Source organism: Schistocerca serialis, chromosome 5 (assembly GCF_023864345.2).
Source record: "Schistocerca serialis cubense isolate TAMUIC-IGC-003099 chromosome 5, iqSchSeri2.2, whole genome shotgun sequence".
NCBI lineage: Eukaryota > Metazoa > Arthropoda > Insecta > Orthoptera > Acrididae > Schistocerca > Schistocerca serialis.
In genome coordinates this window covers 429,637,266-429,660,527 of record NC_064642.1, presented here as the reverse complement: position 1 = coordinate 429,660,527, position 23,262 = coordinate 429,637,266, and the positions used below count along the sequence as shown (strand labels likewise).

The 23,262-nt window shown below is 38.9% G+C and overlaps 2 protein-coding genes across 2 annotated transcripts in view; one reads left to right on the top strand and one right to left on the bottom strand.

The window, feature by feature from the left end:
• The window catches only part of LOC126482313 (NTF2-related export protein), a 52,064-nt gene extending 41,596 nt beyond the window's left edge, over nt 1-10,468 (bottom strand). The window contains exon 1 of the mRNA XM_050106353.1: nt 10,308-10,468. Within this exon, the coding sequence (XP_049962310.1) occupies nt 10,308-10,316 (9 nt within the window). The 5' untranslated portion in view covers nt 10,317-10,468. The remainder of the gene's footprint in view (nt 1-10,307) is intronic.
• Nucleotides 10,469-10,964: 496 nt separating this feature from the next.
• LOC126482312 (PHD finger protein rhinoceros) overlaps nt 10,965-23,262 on the top strand; it is a 246,149-nt gene continuing 233,851 nt past the window's right edge. Inside the window, exons 1-4 of the mRNA XM_050106352.1 lie at nt 10,965-11,284; nt 11,527-11,574; nt 11,895-11,999; nt 18,495-18,634. Of these exons, the coding sequence (XP_049962309.1) occupies nt 11,951-11,999; nt 18,495-18,634 (189 nt within the window). The 5' untranslated portion in view covers nt 10,965-11,284; nt 11,527-11,574; nt 11,895-11,950. The remainder of the gene's footprint in view (nt 11,285-11,526; nt 11,575-11,894; nt 12,000-18,494; nt 18,635-23,262) is intronic.

The following is a 23,262-nucleotide window of genomic DNA, read 5'->3' as shown; positions in this document are numbered from 1 at the left end:
GCACCTCACTACTTGCACATTATGTTGTTTTAATGGTCCACTAAAGGTGTAGAAAATTTGAAGCAATTTTGTGATCCCAATGTAGTGGTCTCCACTTGTAAGTCCTAGGCATATGAGGGCACGGTCTGCGCTGGTTCCGTAACATGAAAACATGACACATAAATGTTCTATTCTGCTGAATTACTGGACAGGATAGTGGCTGCGGTTGAGGTCTGCTGCAACAGAAGGGAAGCATTATTTTGCATTGATTATAGATTTCTGTAAACAATGCTGTAAAAGGTGTTCACCTACTCAGTTCTAACATGGATCAAAAGATTATTGGGTTCCATGATTATGGTTTGTTCAATAAAGGGGATAAATAAGGTTGGCACTATTGAGGTTTATAAAAGTTATAATTTTGGATTCTGAGTTTGTTGTTTGTAAGAATTCTCGTCTTAATAATATTCTTTTATGTCTCTGATTATCAGAAACAATATTATGGAAGTCAAAGGTATAGAAACTGTTTCTGATAAGATTCTGCTGCAGCAATTACATTTTTAGTAGCTTTATCCTGTTAGTCATTTGTATATTAACTTTGTGTCATAATGTTGTACTTTTTATGCCATTTTTACTTGTGGTCACTATTGTGTAATTTGATCAATAAATTTGAAATTGTACTACATACTCAATCAATTGACTCCAATGAAAAATTATTTTGGGCCCAATTCCCTGGTTCCATTACTCACTTTTGTGTAATGTCTTGCACCTGGTCTGGCCGAACTGTCCCGTGTAGTCTGCACCCCTTTGGGGACTCGGTACATATTTATGTGGGATTCGACCACAGCAGATTATCCCATTGTTCACAGTGCATAGCATGGAGACACTACAGTGGGCAGATGAGTGTGTCAATTCAATGGTTGTCTATGGTGTGGCATGTGGCCTTGTGTCAGTCCGTGTCAATCAAAATTAACAGCTTCAATAAATGTGATCTGATACAAAATACAAGGTGTACAACTTTGCTTCCGCCGTTTTTTCCCCCAACATTTGAGGCTTTAATGAAACAAATTGGTTATACATGTATCATTCAAAGTATTATCCATCGCTGGCCACTACTTTCTCCCATCTTTCGAGCAGTATATGACTCCCACGTCGAAAAAATTGTTCACCTTTTGAAGCAATCCACAAATCAATCCAATTTGTGACTTCCTCACAAGATCAGAAGTGTCCGTCAGCCAGGCCATGTGCCATTCATCTAAACAGGTGATAGCAGAGGGAGCAATGTCTGGAGAATACGGCGGGTGGGGTAGGACTTCCCATTTTAATGTTTCCAAGTACGTTTTGACTTCTTTTGCAACGTGGGGTCGGGCACTGTTGTGCTGCTAAATCACTTTATCATGCCTCTCACTGCACTGCAATCGTTTGTCTTTTAATGCTCTGCTCAAACACATTAATTGCATTCGATAATGAGCACCTCTGATTGTGTCACTTGGTTTTAACACCTCACAGTACACGATGCTGAGCTGCTACCATCAAATGCAGAGCATGATCTTGGAGCCATGACTATTCGGTTTGGCCGTCGATATGGAAGCATGGCCTGGATATCCCCATGATTTTTTGTGTTTAGGGTTATTGCAATGAACCCACTTTTCGTCGCCGGTCACAATGTGATGCAGAAATCCCTTCTGTTTTTGCCTCTGAAGCAACTATTCACAAACACACAAACGCAGTTCAACGTCTCCTGGTTTCATCTCACACGGGACCCAAGTTCCTTCTTTCTGAATCATGCCCACAGCCTTGAGACATTTTGAAATGGCTTGCTGTGTCACCCCCACTAATTTTGCCAGTTCTTCTTGAGTTTGACGCGAGTCATCACTCACCAGTGTCTCCAATTCTGCAGCTTCGAAAACATTCTCTCTTCCACCACTATGCCGGTCTACGACATTAAAATCGCCATTCTTGAAGTGCTGAAACCACTTACGACACATTCTTTCACTAATATCGTCCTTACAATATGTAATTGACAGCATTCAATGAGACTCAGCCGCTGTTTTCTTCATATTGAAACAAAACAGTAACACCTCCCGCAAATGACGAGAATTAGGCTCGTAAAACTGACATTTCCAATCAAGAACAACTTTAGGATGCAGAGACAAATCGACTAATGTGTGAATGAGGTTATGTTGACTGAGGTCCAAGCTAACTGCCTGACGTCTGGGATCTGTTTCTTTTGACCGCTACTTACCGCTGTCGCCACCTATCGGCAAACGGCAGAAGCAAAGTTGTAAACCTTGTACATAGTTCTTTGTTTGCGATTGAGTGGAAATAATTGGAGCGCAAAAAGCACTCGTGCACTACACCATCAAACACTAAACCTACAATTGCATGACTCAGTGACTTGCACCAGAACAATTGCAGCCACACATTTTTACTTATTTACTCTCCTCCCCCCCCCCCCCCCCTCCCCTAATGACAAATGTGAAAATGTAATAAAATGCAGACATGAAATGGAAAAACTAAGTTTGTAAGAGCTGGACTTTATTTTTGTTACGTTATTTAAGTACTACTGAACATCATACAGTCTGTTCAGAACTTCGTAAGCAACAGAATTTCAGAAGCAACAATGTAAACATCCATGTTCAGAGCTACAGAATCGCTGAAGACTGATGAGGTTTGCCAATGTCTTGCCACGAGGACTACGGACACAGAGGGGCGCCAGTCATCATAAAATGTAATGTCACATCCTACACTGGCCCAAACTTTGCCAACATGAATGAAGTGTTGAGTAAAGCCAGCTGTCAGGGTCTGTAACACCATAACTGTTTCAGTTCTCACTTCCCATCATGCATCCATATTGACTGCATTTGGTAAGTGCATCTGTTGACTTCCTATTACCACCTGCCCATTCCTGATACATGGTTTCTTATGAGAGGACAAGGTTATTCAAAGAGATGTTGCTAAGTCCACTATGCAAGTTACAGACAGTCCAGGCGACAAAGATAAAATTAAATAGAAAGATGTAGATTCAGGTAGAGTTTGAATCTGCCCATGCACAACTTGAAATTGAAGATGAAGCCACAGATCACAGCAAGGATAAAGTGTATGGGACTTAACGGAATCTCACATGCTAGACACTGTGGAATTATCACAGCTGCAGGGCACTGTCAGTTTTCTCAACTTACCCACTATTTACTTGCCAACTTGCAAAGTACTCATCACACAGGGATATCATTCTGAGTTTGATTAGGAAAAACTCCACTTTGTGAGGTGAAGCTGAAGAACTGTTAAGGAATATACAAGTATTGTCTGTAAATATCCCAGTTACTTGACATCTTGTCATTAACAGGTATGATAATTACAAAATATATGTAGTCAGGCATGCAAACACTTTGTTAGCCCTGCATATCATTGGCTCTGGCATGGCCAATGATTACATTGACCTAATTAATCAGGTAGCAGGCGTATGAAGCCTGACAGGCTTTTAAACCAGATATTTCTCTTCATAAGGTGATTCTTTCTGGTTATTTTGCAACCACAGCTCGTCATGAGTGGGAGGTTAAAATGTGTTGTTCTACCTTCACAATCTTTAATCTACTGGTGATCTTATAGGAACAAACTGTCAGCTTCTCTAATTTGGAAAAAAAAAGTGCACTGAAGAAAACCAAATGGAACTGAACACAAGGGCTATTACTGATGAGACTTGGAAATTTTGAAAGGTGTTTCTAAATATTGGTAATTAAAAGGCATTTGTCACAAAAAATAAGCTGTGTTAAAATTTCTTGGCGGATTAAAATTGTGTGCAGGACTGGGCCTCAAACCCAAGGCCTTTGCCTTTCATGGTCAAGTGCCTGTCAACTGAGCCACCTGAACATGATTCAAGACCTATCCTCACAGCCTTATGCCCGGCAATCCTCATTTCCTACCTTCTGAACTTCACGGAAATTCTGCAAAACGTGTGGGACAAGTATTCCCCGAAGAAGGGATATTGCAGAGATATGGTAGGAAAATGAGGTATCGGTGGATGTACGGCTGTCAGGACAGCCCATGAGTTATACTTAGGTAGATGAGTAGGTTGAGCAGTCGCCCGCAAAAGGCAAAGTCCAGGGTTCAAGTCCTGGTCCAACACACAGTTTTAATCTGCCAGTAAGTTTCATATCATAAACCCAGACAGAAAGCTTAAAAAAAAAGCAAGATAACTACTAAAGCAATAATCAGTTTCAGTAAGACTACATTACCAACTCTGGATCTTATGCTGTACAAATTTACATAATCTCGTACTACATATCTCCGTATGTGCTATGTATTGTGTCACATTACGAATATGCATGTGAAGACCATGAAAATCACTGGGTATTGGCAGGTCAAGTTTAAAATAGATAACATGTACAAACACGAGGAGAGTGTGCCAAATACAAATGTTCATTCTCACACAACAGCTGACTACAGTCTGTAGTCAGCTGTTGCTGTTTTCCAATCTCTGTCTTCCTCTACATGTTTTACCCTCTACAGCTCCCTCCAGTTCCTTGGAAGTTACTCCTTGATACCTTAGCAGATGTCATATAATCCTGTTTCCATGTCAGTGTTTTCCATATATTCCTTTCCTCGTTGATTCCGCAACAAATCTCCTCATTCCTTACTTTGCCAGGCCACCTAATTTTCAACATACTTTTGTAGCACCACATCTCAATGCTTTGATTCTCTTCTGTTCTGATTTTCCCATGGACCATGTTTCACTACTATAAAATGGTGTGCTCCAAACATACATTCTCAGAAATTTCTTCCTCAAATTAAGGCCTATGTCCAATACTAGTACACTTCTCTTTGCCAGGAATGCCCTTTTTGTCAGTGCTAGTCTACTTTTTTATGTCCATCTATCAGCTCTCTCTCCTCTGCATTTAATAGTGGAATTTCAACTGCACTCTTAATATTATCACCCTTACTTTAATTTCACTGAAGGTTGCTTTGACTTTTTCATGTGCTAAATCAATCCTTCCAACAATCATTTCTTTTTCAGTTTCTTCATATTTTTTACGTAGCATTTCACCTTAGCTTCACAGCATTTCCTATTTATTTTATTCCCACAACTTGTATTTCTGTATTCCTGAATTTACGTGATCATTTCTGCACTTCCTTCTTTTGTCGATCAACTGAAGTATTTCTTCTGTTATAAATGGTTTCTTCACAGTTACCTTCCTTGAACCTAAGCTTTCCTTCACAGCTTCTGTGATTTCCCTCTTTAGAGATGTCCATTCATCTTCAATTGAACTGCTAAGTGAGCTACTCATTATCACAGCATCCATACTGTCAGAGAATTACAAGCGTATCATTTCAGTCCTCATTACTTCTGTATACCCCTTCTTCGAGTGATCTGAGTCTATGCGTGCTCCTGAGGATGTCTTACAATCTAATATCTGATTCTGGAATCTCTGCCTAACCATGACAATTAAGTGGAATCTTCCCATATATCCCAGCCTTTTCCAAATATACCTCCTCCTCTTGCGATTTCTGAATGGAATATTCGCTAATAGTAACTGAAATTTATTGCAGAACTCAGTCTTTCTCCTCTCCCATTCCTTATATCAAGCCCATATTCTCCCACAACATTTTCTTCCACTCCTGTCCCTACAACTGCATTCCAATCTCCCATGACTATTACATTTTCATCTCTCTTTACATACTAAATTATCCATTTAATGTCCTCACATACTTTCTGTATCTCTTTGTCACTCTGCTTGTAACATTTGCATGTAAACTTGAACAATTTCTGCAGATTTGGTTTGCTACCGATTCTTACAAGAACAATCTACCACTAAACTGTTCACAGTAACTCACTCTCTGCCCTACTTTCCTATTCATCATGAACCCTACTCCTGCTATACCATTTTCTGCTGCTGTTGGTATTACTTAATACTTGTTGGTCCAGAAATCCCCATCACCAATATTAATAAAAAATTTCAAAATCAGTATGTGGATGACATCAACTCTGCTAAAATTGGTAAATTAGTGGCAATTACAGGTTAAAAGATGCAATTTAATTACCTTATCATATTTTATGTTGATATATGAATAATTCAATATTCAAGCTTTCATATTTTTCTTTGCTTTGTTACATGTGTTTATCTCTGCCTTTAATCATTGTTCAGTACCTTGCCTGCAATAGCAGTTGTGCCTGTAACTCTAATATCTAATAAATTGTTTTTATTTGTCTATTTGTGGCTTCCCAGTTTTTAACCAGAAAATGTTCACAGAAGTTTCTATTGGTAACAGCTGATTATGGATCCAGAGCCAGGTTTTATATAGTGACAGTAATAACAATACAAAAACAAATTCACCAGTTCAGTTGAAGAAAGGCCCTAGGTGGACATGGGGGAGTCTACTCAAGATGACACAGCTGAATAATGTGCATAGAAAAAGGCTCTTTTGGGAGAATTTTGCAAAAATGACAGATAAGGTAAGCTGAAAATTATCCAACGCATTTCAGAAGTCACTTGGAGTATGCCATGGACAAGCAGGCTGTCTACGATTTGTTGGATTCACTGATTGAAACTTCTGGGTGGAAAGGTATGGCTTATTAATTTTTATTATGAAAATCCTTGTTAATAATGATGTAGAGTGCAAATGACAATAATTTTCAAAATCATTTTTAGAAGTCTGATAAGTTAAAAATGTGATTTGAAAGCACGTGGTGCTAATATTGAAGAATCTGATACAATGCGTAGTTTGTTACTAAATACAAAGTAGCAGTTGCTCCTCTGGAAACCTTGCCATATGAGCAACTGAAAATGAGTTTTGTGAAAGACAGGATATTAGATGAAGAAGCAAAACATAAAAATTCTAAAGGTAGCAAAAATTAATTACACGAGCAGCCTTAGTCTACTGCATTTGTCACACAGTTATACAAAAGAAAGCATCTAGTGCCAACTAAGTCTCAAGGAATATACTTATTATAGATATGGGAACCAAGGTCATATTAGGGCACAATGCATGGCAAATACAAAAACATAGCAGTAACAATCCCACAAATGTAGTTACTCATTTACAAGAAACAAATGGAAGTGGGACACTTTTTCTCTGCCACTATCTTTGGGAGTTATCCACAAAGTGGATGGTTCCTACACAGAGGGGTAACGAAAAATAATGAATTTGTGCACTTGACAAATATGAGGGAATTGGAAAATCTAATAAGAATTTAAGTTGTCCAAACAGTTACGTTTTACATTTGCCAGAGAGGTTGCGGATATTGATGTTCAAAGCACCATCTGACGAAAGAGATTCCGAATAACAATAAGAGGTTTTCTTATAGTGCCAGGTTTACTAAACAATTTTCTGTCAGTGTGTATAGATTGTGTTTGAAAGTTCAGTGGACTAGGCCTAATTCAAAAGGCGATAAAGTTATAGCTGTAAAAAAAAAAAAGACTCAGGTTTGTATACACTTTGTTCAAACTGACTCCAAGAGTTACGCTATGTTTAGTGCCAAGTACTTTGTGTTTCAGACAGCGATGTAAACTTGTGGCATAAACACTTAGGACATCTTATCTAGCAGGGAAGCTGAACAAAGTAAAGATATCCAAACCAGTAAGACAATATTTGAGACGTGCAGAATGTAAATAAGCACCATTACCACATATTCAGTCTGATGTTCGAACCAGACAACCATTTGTGATGAAACATAATGACTTGATTCTATAACATCAGTCTCCTTTTACTGAAAGAAATATATATCGTTTTTCATTGATAATTATACTCACTTTACTGCAGCTTATACCTGTCAGCCAAACTCTGAAGTGTTTCATTGTTTAAAATATGATACTGCTCATTTTAACATGGACAGCAGCAGTCTTAGAGACAACAGCTGTGATTACTTTTCAAATGAAATGATGATATCCTCTGAAGAAAAGGTGTGGGTTCGAGTTCACCACAAGGCAAAAACCTCAGTAAAATGGAGTGACAGAATGACTAAACCACACCATCACGGAAAAAGCTTGCTGTAGCCAATGATTCTTAGAAGCAAACTTGGAGAGCATGCCTCTTTAGAAACTGCAATGACAGCTGTTTCTACCATCAACCATAGTCCTACCTCAGCTTCAGATGGAGAAATTCCAACGATGTTATGGGCTTGCTACGTAAGGAAGTCAAACTCAAAACTATTTGTGTTTGTGTTGCGTATTAGCACATTTCAAACGCACAAATGACAGGGCAGTTTTACAACTGCTCATTAAAGTGTTTCATGATTGATATTTACAGATTATGGCAGCCCAAACAACATAAAATTGTATTTGCAAGAGATGCAATTTGTGAAGAAGACAAATTTCTATTTTAAGATGGAAGTAGTGATGACTGGATCATGGAGACTATTCAAATGGACAACACAATGCAAAACAAAGCAGAAGATAAAAGTCATCAGAATGAAACTAATTTTCAGGAAACTGAACGAACAGCCAAAGACAGCTCAGAAGAAGTGACTCACGAAGTGGTGAAGGAAACTGAATCTCTGTGGAAAAGCAAAATAATAATGAGAAGACCTAGGTACCTGGATGACTATGGAGTGTTGGACTTGAATGCAGGAGCATTTGTGGAAAAATTACCCCACCTGGACACTATTAACGGACAGAAAGTGGACTTACATGCCACTTCATGAAACTGAAGAACCATTGACAGCAAGCTGGTGTTCAAATTAAAGAGAGATGCCTCTGGATATACTGAAAGGTTTGTGATGTTTAGCTAACAAAGGTTGTGTACAGGTACAACTATATGACTATAAGGGGACATATGCTCCAGTTGCTAGACACATTACACTGAGAACTTTTTTTAATGTAGTGAATAAACAATATTTTTATAGAACAAATAGATGTACCTGCAAAATACATTCCTACTTGGAAAGCTAACTACAGAAACTCATATGGCAATGCCTCAGAGTGTAAAGAATAAGGAAGGGCTTGCAAGTTAATAAAGCTACATACAGACTGAAACGGGCGCCATGAACTTCGAACTTTAAATCTGACAATTTTCTAGAGACAACAGTTATGACAATCCGAAGATGATATCTGTCTATATGCCGAAATCTCTGGTGAATTTAATACTTATTTGTTGCTTTATGCAAATGATTTTCAAAGTCCTGGCAAATGAAAACACAAATACACTGATATTAAGAATAAGTTGAAAAGAAAATTTTGAATGCAAAAACTTTTCGAAACAAAATTCTTCCTTAAAGTTAATATACGGAGAACCAATAGGAAAATGTTTCTTGGTCAACATGTTTATCATTAAAACTTGCTGAATGGATTCAATATGGGGACCATAAATCTCATACGAAAGTTATTAAAGTCACACTCTTCAGACATTTGTGGAGACGTCATTGGAAAAACTACCAGAACTCCATTGGGAAGGTTTGAAAAGTGTTCTTTTGTTATGCTGAAGGAACACTTCATGTTAGTGTATGTTACAATGAACTACATCTGGATGTTATATACACATTAGCTCCAATAAACAAACGCCAAATACTTAACAAAAGGAATGATGAGTGTGTAGTTCAAAAGACTGTGTCAAGGATGAGGTAATGAAACTGGAAACTTAGTTGACGCTTTAATGTTTGTCCTTGTAATCTATCATTATGCAGAGTACGAGTGGTTTTCTTAAATAGAAAAGTGATGTTTAAGGACGTATAACATAATAATTATGCTTTTATATTTTTCTCTTTGTTTTGTTGTGTGTTTGTGTCTGCCTTACAACGTTGATCAGTAACTTGCGTGCGGTTATGGTTGCGCTGTAATTGTAATATCTAATAAACTGTTATTACTAGCCTAATTGTGATTCCCTGTTTTTAATTATAAAATACTAGCTGACGGTTCTAGATATAACGACACTTCATATAACACTAACGTCAAAATGCCGGTACTCCCAGATAAACATCACGCATTCGAGCGCTTAAGCATCGTCTACGTCCGAAATTATCTATCACATTTATGCAAACGTTGACATGAACACATTCGAACTTCCCGTTACATTTCATTGTGGTCAACAACAAATGAAAACACATGTACACACAAACGACTTGTGATCATACCGGCTCTTTCAAACAATTCACCACAATTTAATTTCATCTGTTCAAAAGTGGGGTCCTCACATGTAACACAAGGTAAGCCAACGTATAAAGTTAATGGTTAATACTCACTGATTTGGTTCTATCATCAAAACAATACACAAACCACTCTCATGTATACAAATATATCTCAATCCACCATAAGTCCGTTGGGCGTCTCGGTGCGAGGGAGAGAGAGAGAAACACGTAACACAAGTATAGCCTACCGAACTGAATTTACAAATTTACTAACCTCATCCATGACGTACACAAAACCTAGAGATCACTAAATTGAGTATGAATACGTATAGCTGATGTTTACAATCAATCACTGAAGATTCAAATCATCCACGTTGTTTACACCACAATCATGTCACTATCTTCAACAACATCCCAAAATATCTCGTAAATAGTGAGATCTCGTGCACAATGGTCACGTGACCAGCAACTTCTACAGTTATTTTTTCAGGCATGATGGCGCCAAACCATGGTAGTGAGGTTTACTTTAATATTTTTAGCTCCAAACGGACTCGGAGATCGATTGCCACTTATGGCAGGAAGCTGCAGCAGTTGTAGAAGTTATAATTGTTTGGAAATATTACTCATGGTAAGTGAGAGGTGCATTCCAGCAAGAGGCATACCTAATGAGGACATGTTGGTTAGACTACTGACAAGAGACGGGGCTGATGTTCTGCAGTTATTATAGTCGGAGAAAGTGCGTAGTGTGTAAGATGTGTTCTGACATTCATTGAACGCGAAATATAAGTGAGTGAGAAGCTAAATTTCGTGCGTACAGCTAGCTATGAGCATTTTATTAGTTTATCTGTGAACCCAAAGATTAATGAAAACTTGAGGCGTGCTGCCATCTGTGTTGTCAATGTTGTTAGGTTTAACTAGCACCATGGGTAGACTGACGAACTTTGATATTGAAATAATAATCATTAAAATGTGTGTTTTATGAAGTTATTGTGATTGCGAGTATTTAAGTGATGTGAAGTAAATTTTATTTACAACTACAATGAAAAAAGGAACTGTGTGACGGGTGCAGTGTCAATGTTTACATCTATCCGTGCTAGGTTGCATCCATTGAAGACAATCTGCTCAAAAACCAATATGCCAATTTTATGTTCTTTTTCTTTTGAATGAATTGTGATTGGACTAGGAAACACTGTGTGACATGGTTCTGCGTCAGCTACATCATGAATTGATAGTTTTATGTTTATATACATGGTAAGTTTTTAAACCTGTATGTTCTATAGTATGTATAACTTCTTGTCAGGTTTTTCAATTTCAGCGTTTCACTACAATGTTTTACACAGTGAAGGCATGAAACACGTTTATTCTATTGCCACAAGTGTGTAATTCATTACGATAATTTAGTTTGTGCATAAAAAAAGGTTTGAAAATATATCTGTGATTTTGTTTATCACAACTTTAGTAATCTAATGATATTCAAATGGTTTGTTTTACAGATTTGATCCAATCACAATTGCATCGCCAGTAAATTAGGCAGAAATGTAGTGAGTATCTTATTTATAAAAATATATTTATTGTTTATTATTTCTATATTGTTTATGAAAACATTTCACAAACAGTTATGTTTATTAGCAAGCCTGGTACATTATAACTATAACAAGGAGCTATTGGTAATTCTGCTTAACAAGAAAAATATAGTGTGCTACTTTTTTGTTGATAGATTTATTATTTGACAGAATGCACTATATGTATGTTTACATAAACATACCTTGATAGTCTAAGCACTAAGTGTGCTGGAGGAGTTTCTATACAACTGCACAACATTTTTTATGTTTAGTAATATGATTTCATTTTTCTGTTCTAGATGGTGATGGCGACACTTCGGTGGAGGTCTTTTTCATATTAGTGTACTTAGTCAGAATGTCACAGCGAGGCAAGCGTCAGCCAAACAGATCTGATGATGGTGCGGGTGAGTGATTCAAGTTTGTTTTAATACTGTTTCAACAATCCGTATTTGTCCAATCAGTGTATGTAGGTCCATAATTCAGGAAACATGGTATATAGATGTTTGAATATTGTAAATCCTTGTTTATTTATTTATTTATTTTATCATCCATACATCATTCAGTGTCAGAATATCGCACGTGTCAGGTACATTGCTGTAAACATATACACATGTATAAAACATTAACAAAGGCTAGACTAGGTGAGGATAGGGCAGGAATTTATCCATGAACGTAAGCTGTCGGCTATATATTTCAAGATTAAGATTTTCTTTTTGTTGTTGTTGTGGGTAAAGCCTGTGGACCTGATTTGTAAGGAGGAATTTTTGGTTTATGCTTAAAAATATGTAAGATTGTAGTTCTTATTTTCACTAGAAACATTAGCGATTCCGATTTAATGGAGAATAGTCACTTTCATAAATAATACCTCTTATGGGCATTTTCCCTTTCAGTTTACCAGTTATGCAGAAAGAGCATGGGCTTGTCATGTAAAAATGACATATGTATACATATACATCAAGTGTTGAATGCGTACAAGCTCCTGAGTGTACATTTTATGGACCATTGTTCTTTACTTGTGCTGAAGACTCCCAATGTTTAAGTTGTTTACGCTCCTCATGTGGGATCGCAATAGAATAAATTTAGTACAAGCTTTAAGACATTGCACTTTCTGTCACAGTTTCCGTGTGAAACGATTCAGTCATCTTTTGAGCTTTACAGTCTCATCCCATTATTTCATTTTACTTTTGTAAAAATATATGTTCTCTAAACATGATTGTGTTGACCAAAACAGAGAAGAATAGAACTGTTTCTAGTTTTAACTGAAGTAACAAATGAAAGGTTTTCGAGGGGTTAAAAAGGTACCCCAAGTACTCAGGGAGAGGGCTGTTCAGAGCATTAGGCAAGATATGTGTCTGAAAATTGTTAGACATTGCTGATGTAAGAATAATATGCGCTTAAACACGTCTTTCGAATTAACATATCTATAAGTTTTCATTTGCTAGATCAAGTATTTAGAAATACCCAAAAGCCCTCTGTTTTAACTGCCATAGTTAGAGGTAAAAAAAAAAAACTTGTAGTAAGTATTCCAATATCTGTGACAGAGATTTGTAATTATCGAGGTTGTCTTCTGTTTTCCTCATTACCATACCTGGTGTCACAATATTTAATTTCTGTGAGCCACACACAGATATTTTTCCACTTCTTATCATTGTACCTACAATTTTATTTATTTAAAAGTGGGGTTCTGCTGTAGCTAGTTCAGTCATTATGCGTAGTCATCCATTACATAACCTCAGAAGATTGTATCCAAGGATAGAATAAACGACAGTAAAAGCTCAGGAAGAGGTTATGAAATTACATGTCTTTTTCTTGTTTTACACTTTGTTCATAGACAAAAGTCTGTTTGTCTAATTCAGTCAGGTGGCTTCGGCCTTTGTGGCCATTTTCGAAATGAACAGTACACCCAGATAACTCAGAAAAATGCATTTAAAGTCTAAAGTACTTCTGCGTCTCTACAGTAATGTATCAGTAGCCTGCACATAATCTGAAGCTCATTTAGCAGTGAACAGTACATTTCCATACTCAATCACTTGCACTCTTCACAGATTACTGTTCAGATAACTACCTCGGGAAGAAAACAGTGCCGAAATATACAGGGTGAAGAAAATCTCGTGCTCTTGGACTTTACAATGTGATTCCTCACTTATTAGCTATACAAAAATTTTTCACGCAAAATTTCATCCTGCGTGTGTCTCCATCAGTAAATAAATGTCAAAGATTGGCAATCTGACAGCACTGTATCCACATGTACGGTAACTGTCTCTGTCAGCAGTTTAGCAGTAATGCTGAGCCATTGGTGCAGTGGATAGCATTTGAGTTCGTTCTGGGTCGAGGCTTATTTGTTTTTATTTGCCAGTTTCATTCTGCCATATAATGCGATAGTATACACTGTTTCTTAAGCCACATGTATCCAACATTTACATAATACATGTTTGGAAATCATTTGCAAACCATATTTGTACCGGTGACGTAAGTGTTTAACAATATGCAATGGACCTGAACATGACAAGAATAATACGTGGTACTAATCGATGAGATCGCTGGGGGAGGTACACAGAAAATGGGTTTGGCATCAAGTAGATGCAGTGGTGTGAAATGATTCATGTTCACGACGAGCAAAAGGCTTCTTTGAAATCTGACCAGTGAAAATGATTGTATGTCTATTTCTGTGTTTGTGGTATGTAAATGCAAATGCCTTGTAGAAGAACCACTGTAGTCACAGTATGACAATTAAGGCACCAGATACCATACCATGCAGACTAAATTTAGAAAATAAAAACAAATACACCTTGAGCTGCAGTCTAACCCTTCATCGCCTACAAATTGCTATCCACTGCACCAATTGCACAACACTACTACTACAGAGGTAGTCACTGTACATGTGATTATAGTGTTGCCAGATTGTGAATATTTAACATCAATTTACTGCCAGAAATATGCATGACATTTTGTGAAAGACATTTTTGTATTGCTAGTATGTGAGATTCGCAATGTGAACCCAGAATGGGCAAATTTTTCTTCACACTGTATAATGAAAAGTTCAAGGAACAAAAATGTATGGCAGACACCAAAAACATAAGTGATTCATCATTGACAGATATTACTGTAATGTTAGTTTGAATAGCAGTCAGTTGTAGGCATTTTACCTTATCAGATTAGCAAGTGAACTGAGAGGGAAAAACAATTATAATTTTCTTAATTGTAAGCAAATAAAATCATTTTTTCATAAAAGTAAGAATATTTGGTGGTGGCTTTCTTTACCATTCCCAATATTAATATTATCAAGATAGTAGTTACCCTTTAGTTTCCACACTGTACTCGCATTTTGTAGAAGCATTTCAGTCATGCTACACACAACAGTGGTGGAACATCAGACGTACATTACGCAAATACCAGTTCGTTTGAATAGTATTTATTGCCTCTCAGATGTACTCATTTGCAGATTACCTAACTTACTCCAAAGAATAACAAGTATATGCCACCTTATAGCTTCATTCTCATATTTGATCAGCAGTTGTTGGATCATGTGGCAGTTGTGAGTGCTATCGGTATTATTTTCTATTTCTGTCCACATGTTTCTGTACATAACCATATGATTCACAGTAGTCCTGACAATGTTGTTTCACAATTTTCTTATTACTGTAGCTCCATATTTGTGATTTGTTAGTCAAAATACTTCTGACACGTTAACAAAATTCAAGTTGCAGGAAAGTAAGTTCTATCTGCACTGGTTTGTTAGTTTCATGTGTGATATTCCAGCTGAAAATCCAGGGATACATTTAAACATTGAAATGATTTAAGATAATCACTCATTGTATAGGGGAAATGCCAAATGGGTGCAACTCTTGTGGTGGCAAATATGGGTGCTGTTTATTGTGGTGACTAGAGTGACAGCAAAAAATGAATGTTTACTAAAATAACATTAATTACAAAGGAAACTAGTAATTTCACTTACTGTACTTGTCAATCATGTCTTCTTCACGGACTATTCCATGAGATGTACACGTCGCTGGAAGTAATCTTGTTCCCATAACCCAGGTACACTCTAGATATGTCTGAGGAATGTTGGGAGAGCCTCAGAAGGTTTAATTTTCCCACACAATTGTAAAGTGTGGATGTACATGTACTGGAAGAGGTACAGTTTGGGCTTGTCTCCCAATCAACGCTCTCCTTTAATTGACAATTTGACAGATCTCCACAAGCACTCTATATTCTGTATGTGGACGCATGGATCTTCCGAAGAGACAGATTTCACAGAATGATTTACAAATTCATGTTGAAAGCCTTCCTTCTTCAATGTGTTGTAGGACTTTAAGCCATCTGTTATAATTTTGGTCACTGGCTAGATGAAGTGACTTACGTGAGACACTCAGGTTTTCTTGCCCCTCGAATGTACTTGAACTGTGAAGCAGTTCCACGATTCCTCTTTCAGTGCCTCTGAAGATACAGAGATATTCGGTTTTATTTATTAGTGGTTGTCCTTTCTAGTCTTTCCGAGTGGATATATGTGATTTATCTGTTCCAGCTATCTTGTTTTGTCCATTAATAGAAAAACTGTCATTTCTGACTATCACATAGCGGACTACTCAACAGAACCTGTTGCAGTTACAAATGGTATTAGTCGATAACTCAGTTTCGGAAGCAGTTGCTTGTAGGGTATAATCCCTTACCCAACAGGAGATTAAAATAATGCCCTTCTAGATGGCCAACTCAGATTTCAAACCATATGTTTTTCCTATTTGATGTTCATTGCTGACAACATGCACAGTACTGTTGAAATGGGAAATCAGCATTGGCACCTTGCTTACGAAGTTTCACACAGCTTGTCTCCATGACAAGTCACAGAGTTACTGAAATGGACATTTGGGAGCAGTCCATAATACTAACAGATATCCAACCAAGATTGCATACTACACAATCAAGGAATTAAGTTTTGCCAGGTAAGATAATTGGGACTTGAGAGTACAATGACTTCACTCATTGCTATGCACAGTTCTAAATGTTAGACGATGTTCCCTTGACAACACACTAAACACTTTCCATATCTCCTGTGACAGCTGTGCGTTCAATGTATTTCATTTTTCAATGTATATTATTCGGAGCCTGCAAATTTGATAGGAAGTCTTCTTGGAAATAACCTCAAATTATTTTGGTAGTGTGTAGTAGAATAAGTCTTAAAGGTTAGCGGATGGGCTGTATTTGAGATTTGACTTCCAAGCAAAAGGCTGTTGATTACAGGGGATGCATGTTTAAGTTTCAGAATCAGCCTTTGCTTCTTCTTCAGAAGAAGAAAACATGATGAAATAAATATTTTTCAGTAATAAATTCTTGTTTTCATAATGTGCAGAGAAACGAGAATGCGGAGAGTCTTGCCTTCCAGGCTAAGCAATACAGTGTTTCATGACAAAGCATTGATGGGACAGATGATGTTAGTGACCAGACTGCAGTAGCTGGAGTTGGGAGGATGTATGGGCAGGTCTTGCGTCCCCCCCCCCCGCCCCCCCCCCCCCCCAAATGTGACATTAACTGAATTTTCTGTTGGTGGTTGGCAGAACATGATAATAATATTAAATATGAAACACATCCGAATGTTCTGCAAAATTGTATTTGTTTTTTCATGAACCAGCTTTCAGCTTCCTAGACCAGTTGTCACCCAGAAATGGCTTAAGAAGCCATAAGCTGATTTGTGATGGAATAAATATAACTTTGCAGAACATTAAGGAGTGTTTTCTGTTTAACATTAAAAATGTAGCAATTAAAGACTTACTTCTCAAACTTGATACAAATTGTATCTAACGAATTATGTTTACACACGTCAACAATCAAAACATAGAAGTGTAATTACATTTTTATCTGATGTCTTAGGGTTTAGTAGCTGCACTGAGTGATTTTATGTCATTCAGTTTTGACTCCTGATCATAGCCTAAACCAAGATGAGCTTGTAGTTCAGTTTTGTGCTATAAGAGTGTTTTAGCAGGCATACGCACCGTCTACGGTATTAAAGGGCTTGGGTGTGATGCAATTATTGGAAGCATAGAGGTAACTGGTCCTGCTGGTGCAGCTTGTTGTAGTAATCAAATCTGTTCCTCACTGTAGCTGTTTATCTTGTAGACAGCCTTCATGTTTTTGGTTAATGGTTGAGATACTCCAGGTCAGAGTCTCTTAAATGCTGCGTATCTACTAGTGTTCTTATTAAATCGGTTTCCTATGCTGGATGGCAGCAGCTAGACTCTTATGACCTTCCCTAAGTCCACAATGAAATAGTAGCCGTGTGGACTATTGTGAGTGACATTGGTGCCCCTACCTTGTTTGCCAACACGTCAGGGATATGCTTAACCCCCATGTGAGCAGGTGCCCACATCACATGCTACAAAGCAGACTTTGCAGAAACCTCTACACCTTCAGGCTTACAGAACCCATCATCCTCATAAGCTTTGACGTTGTCTCTCTCTTTATTATGACCCCTTTGCAGGAGGCTATTTAACTTACTGGCCAAAAGTTTAACCAAGAGATCAGCAATCTAGTCAATCATGTCCTGACCTTCGTATACTTTTCTCTCTGATGGAATATACTGTAAGTAGGCAGAGTGAGTCACATTCAGCAGCCCACCCTCATTCGTTGGGCCAACATGAATATGGAGTACTTTGTAGATGAAGCACTGGAGTTTACCTCTCTGAAACCCAATTGCTTGTTCCAGTATGTCAGTACCCACATAATAAGGCCACATATTCGAGATGAGATCAGCTAAACAGGTTACTCACACATTTCAACTCTATTCATTCAAACATCAAACTGATAGAGGAGATTGCATTGCGTGTCTGTTTTCTTTACCAAGCATCAGTTTATTCTCATCCCTTTCCTCAACAGTTGTACTATGTAAAGTATTGTTTTATGTGTAGCGCCAGCGAAACGTCGTAAGGTGCGGACGGCGGCGGAGGAGGAAGAAGCGGCGGCGTTGGCAGGTTGGACGCCACGACCTCTTAATGACCTCAAGATCTCCAGCATCTACAACCGGAGTGCCACCGAAGCACCAGCTGAAGTAAGTACTAAGAAATCACTTACTTCTCTCTTTGTGTAAAATCCAATAAACAAAAAAAACAAATAAAATATTCCAGTATGAGAAAGAAGTAGGAGAATTATAAATAACAGGACATTTTTCAAGGCAGCATCAAATGTGTTTAAAGATATAAAGGATTTTACAGATGAATACTCATAAATTTATGTTTTTCATTTTGAAGAAAAACATAGTGAATTTATACAAAATTGGTGCCATTGTAAATGTCAAATTGGTGTCATAAAAACATTATCTATATGGGGGATGGTACTAATAATACAGTTTCAAGCACAAAGCTCTCTTCCACTCATTATTCCATTCCTCTTGCCTGGCGGGGATAAATGGCAAGTGGTGAGATGTAGAGAGGCATTTGAGGGGGGGGGGGGGGGTAAGGGAGCTAGGAAAGACTGTGCCTGGATGGAATATTTAGATGAAAATGGAGGAAGTCAGCCCTAAAATGGACAGGATAATCTGTTAATTATTTCTTTCATAGATCAAGTACACGATAAAAGTTACGATGGTGTGGAACATATCAATGAAAAACGCACAAATAATTCTAGGTAGTTTCTTTCATGCAATGAATACTTTTTGCCTAATTGAGGAGTTACCCCAGAATATTATTCCACAAGATATCAGTGAACGAAAGTATGCAAAATGTGTTAACTGATTTCTGTATCTTCAAAGTTGGCACTTTATCTACTAAGTTTGCAATTATTCTTATGGCAAAAGTAGATGAACTTAAATATTTTAGCATGTCTACTGTACGGTTTTTCCCATTTGTAGTATTTATCAACACACACACACACACACACACACACACACACACACACACACACACATATCTAAGGACTTAAAATTTCCTACTCCTATTTCATATTCATCAATACACACACACACACACACACACACACACACACACTCACCCCCCCCCCCCCTAAGAACGTTAGATTTCCTACTCCTACTTCTTTTTGGTTTACTAGGTTAATAAGAGGTTGGATACTTCTGATTATATAATACTGGATGACCTGTGTTTTCAAAGTTTAAAGCTAGCCCATTTGTGCAAAGCCATTCAGCAACTTCCACAAAAACATTTTTTTCCTATTTTCTCTGGTGATGCTTCTTGGCGTGTCTTCGCAACAATTCCTATATTACTTGCAAGCAAAATTACTTCTGGCTCCTGATTCAAATAAAATGGCAGATCAGCATGAAGCAAAAACAATAGTGGGTCAATGATCACACCTTTTGGGACTGACATTGTAACTTCACCCCATGCTGTGATGTCAGCACCATTGTCATGGCGCACCTTCTATTTGATACTGCACCACAGATTATGCTCCAAGCCAGGAGGAACCGCAACATGTTACAGAAGCAACAAAAAAAGCGTTTCCACATTTAAAAAAATGCAAAATCCCCAAGATTGTCAAAGTTTTACAGAAGTTCGAAATATAGCATGTACTTCAATGCGAGATGCTTTTAATAATTTCCACAACAAAACTCTGTCTCGGAATCTGGCAGAAAACCCAAAGAGTTGTTGTTGTTGTGGTCTTCAGTCCAGAGACAGCTTTGATGCAGCTCTCCATGCTACTCTGTCCTGTGCAAGCTTCTTCATCTCCCAGTACCTACTGCAACCTACATCCTTCTGAATCTTCTTAGTGTATTCATCTCTTGGTCTCCCTCTACGATTTTTACCCTCCACACTGCCTTCCAATGCTTCTCTCAAATTCTATTCAACACCTCCTCATTAGTTATGTGATCTACCCATCTAATCTTCAGCATTCTTCTGTAACACCACATTCCGAAAGCTTCTATTCTCTTTTTGTCCAAACTATTTATCGTCCACATTTCATTTCCATACATTTCTACACTCCATACAGATACTTTCAGAAACGACTGCCTGACACTTAAATCTATACTCGATGTTAACAAATTTCTCTTCTTGAGAAACACTTTCCTTGCCATTGCCAGTCTACATTTTATATCCTCGCTACTTAAGTTACTTTGCTCCCCAAATAGCAAAGCTCATTTACTATTTTAAGCGTCTCATTTCCTAATCAATTCCCGCAGCATTATCCGATTTAATTCGACTACATTCCATTATCCTCGTTTTGCTTTTGTTGATGTTCATCTTATATCCTCCTTTCAAGACACTGTCCATTCTGTTCAGCTGCTCTTCCAGGTCCTTTGCTGTCTCTGACAGAATTACAATGTCATCAGCAAACCTCAAAGTTTTTATTTCTTCTCCATGGATTTTAATTCCTACTCTGAATTTTTCTTTTGTTTCCTTTACTGCTTGCTCAATATACAGATGAATAACATCAGGGATAGGCTACAACCCTGTCTCACACCCTTACCTATCACTCTTTCCCTTTCATACCCTTTGATTCATGACTGACAACTGGTTTCTGTACAAATTGTAAATAGCCTTTCACTCCCTGTATTTTACCCCTGCCACCTTCAGAATTTGAAAGAGAGTATTCCAGTCAACATTGTCAAAAGCTTTCTGTAAGTCTACAAATGCTAGAAACATAGGTTTGCCTTTCCTTAATCTATTTTCTAAGATAAGTTGTAGGGTCAGTATTGCCTCACGGGTTCCAACATTTCTACAGAATCCAAACTAATATTCCCCGGGTTTATCTTCTACCAGTTTTTCCATTCGTCTATAAAGAATTCGTATTAGTATTTTGCAGCCGTGGCTTATTAAACTGATAGTTCAGTAATTTTCACTTCTGTCAACACCTGCTTTCTTTGGGATTGGAATTATTATATTCTTCTTGAAGTCTGAGGGTATTTCGCCTGTCTCATACATCTTGCTCACTAGATGGTACAGTTTTGTTAGGCCTGGCTCTCCCAAGGCTGTCAGTAGTTCTCATGGAATGTTGTCTTCTCCCGGGGCCTTGTTTCGACTTAGGTTGTTCAGTGCTCAGTCAAACTCTTCACGCAGTATCATACCTCCTGTTTCATCTTCATCTACACTCCTGGAAACTGAAATAAGAACACCGTGAATTCATTGTCCCAGGAAGGGGAAACTTTATTGACACATTCCTGGGGTCAGATACATCACATGATCACACTGACAGAACCACAGGCACATAGACACAGGCAACAGAGCATGCACAATGTCGGCACTAGTACAGTGTATATCCACCTTTCGCAGCAATGCAGGCTGCTATTCTCCCATGGAGACGATCGTAGAGATGCTGGATGTAGTCCTGTGGAACGGCTTGCCATGCCATTTCCACCTGGCGCCTCAGTTGGACCAGCGTTCGTGCTGGACGTGCAGACCGCGTGAGACGACGCTTCATCCAGTCCCAAACATGCTCAATGGGGGACAGATCCGGAGATCTTGCCGGCCAGGGTAGTTGACTTACACCTTCTAGAGCACGTTGGGTGGCACGGGATACATGCGGACGTGCATTGTCCTGTTGGAACAGCAAGTTCCCTTGCCGGTCTAGGAATGGTAGAACGATGGGTTCGATGACGGTTTGGATGTACCGTGCACTATTCAGTGTCCCCTCGACGATCACCAGTGGTGTACGGCCAGTGTAGGAGATCGCTCCCCACACCATGATGCCGGGTGTTGGCTCTGTGTGCCTCGGTCGTATGCAGTCCTGATTGTGGCGCTCACCTGCACGGCGCCAAACACGCATACGACCATCATTGGCACCAAGGCAGAAGCGACTCTCATCGCTGAAGACGACACGTCTCCATTCGTCCCTCCATTCACGCCTGTCGCGACGCCACTGGAGGCGGGCTGCACGATGTTGGGGCGTGAGCGGAAGACGGCCTAACGGTGCACGGGACCGTAGCCCAGCTTCATGGAGACGGTTGCGAATGGTCCTCGCCGATACCCCAAGAGCAACAGTGTCCCTAATTTGCTGGGAAGTGGCGGTGCGGTCCCCTACGGCACTGCGTAGGATCCTACGGTCTTGGCGTGCATCCGTGCGTCGCTGCGGTCCGGTCCCAGGTCGACGGGCACGTGCACCTTCCGCCGACCACTGGCGACAACATCGATGTACTGTGGAGACCTCACGCCCCACGTGTTGAGCAATTCGGCGGTACGTCCACCCGGCCTCCCGCATGCCCACTATACGCCCTCGCTCAAAGTCCGTCAACTGCACATACGGTTCACGTCCACGCTGTCGCGGCATGCTACCAGTGTTAAAGACTGCGATGGAGCTCCGTATGCCACGGCAAACTGGCTGACACTGACGGCGGCGGTGCACAAATGCTGCGCAGCTAGCGCCATTCGACGGCCAACACCGCGGTTCCTGGTGTGTCCGCTGTGCCGTGCGTGTGATCATTGCTTGTACAGCCCTCTCGCAGTGTCCGGAGCAAGTATGGTGGGTCTGACACACCGGTGTCAATGTGTTCTTTTTTCCATTTCCAGGAGTGTATATCCTCTTCTATTTCCACAATATTTCCCTCAATTTCATTGCCCTTGTATAGACCCTCTATATACTTCTTCCACCATTCTGCTTTCCCTTCTTTGCTTAGAACTGGGTTTCCATCTGAGCTCTTGATATTCATACAGGTGATTCTCTTTTCTGCAAAGGTCTCTTTGATTTTCCTGTAGGCGGTATCTATCTTACCCGTAATGATATGCGCCTCTACAT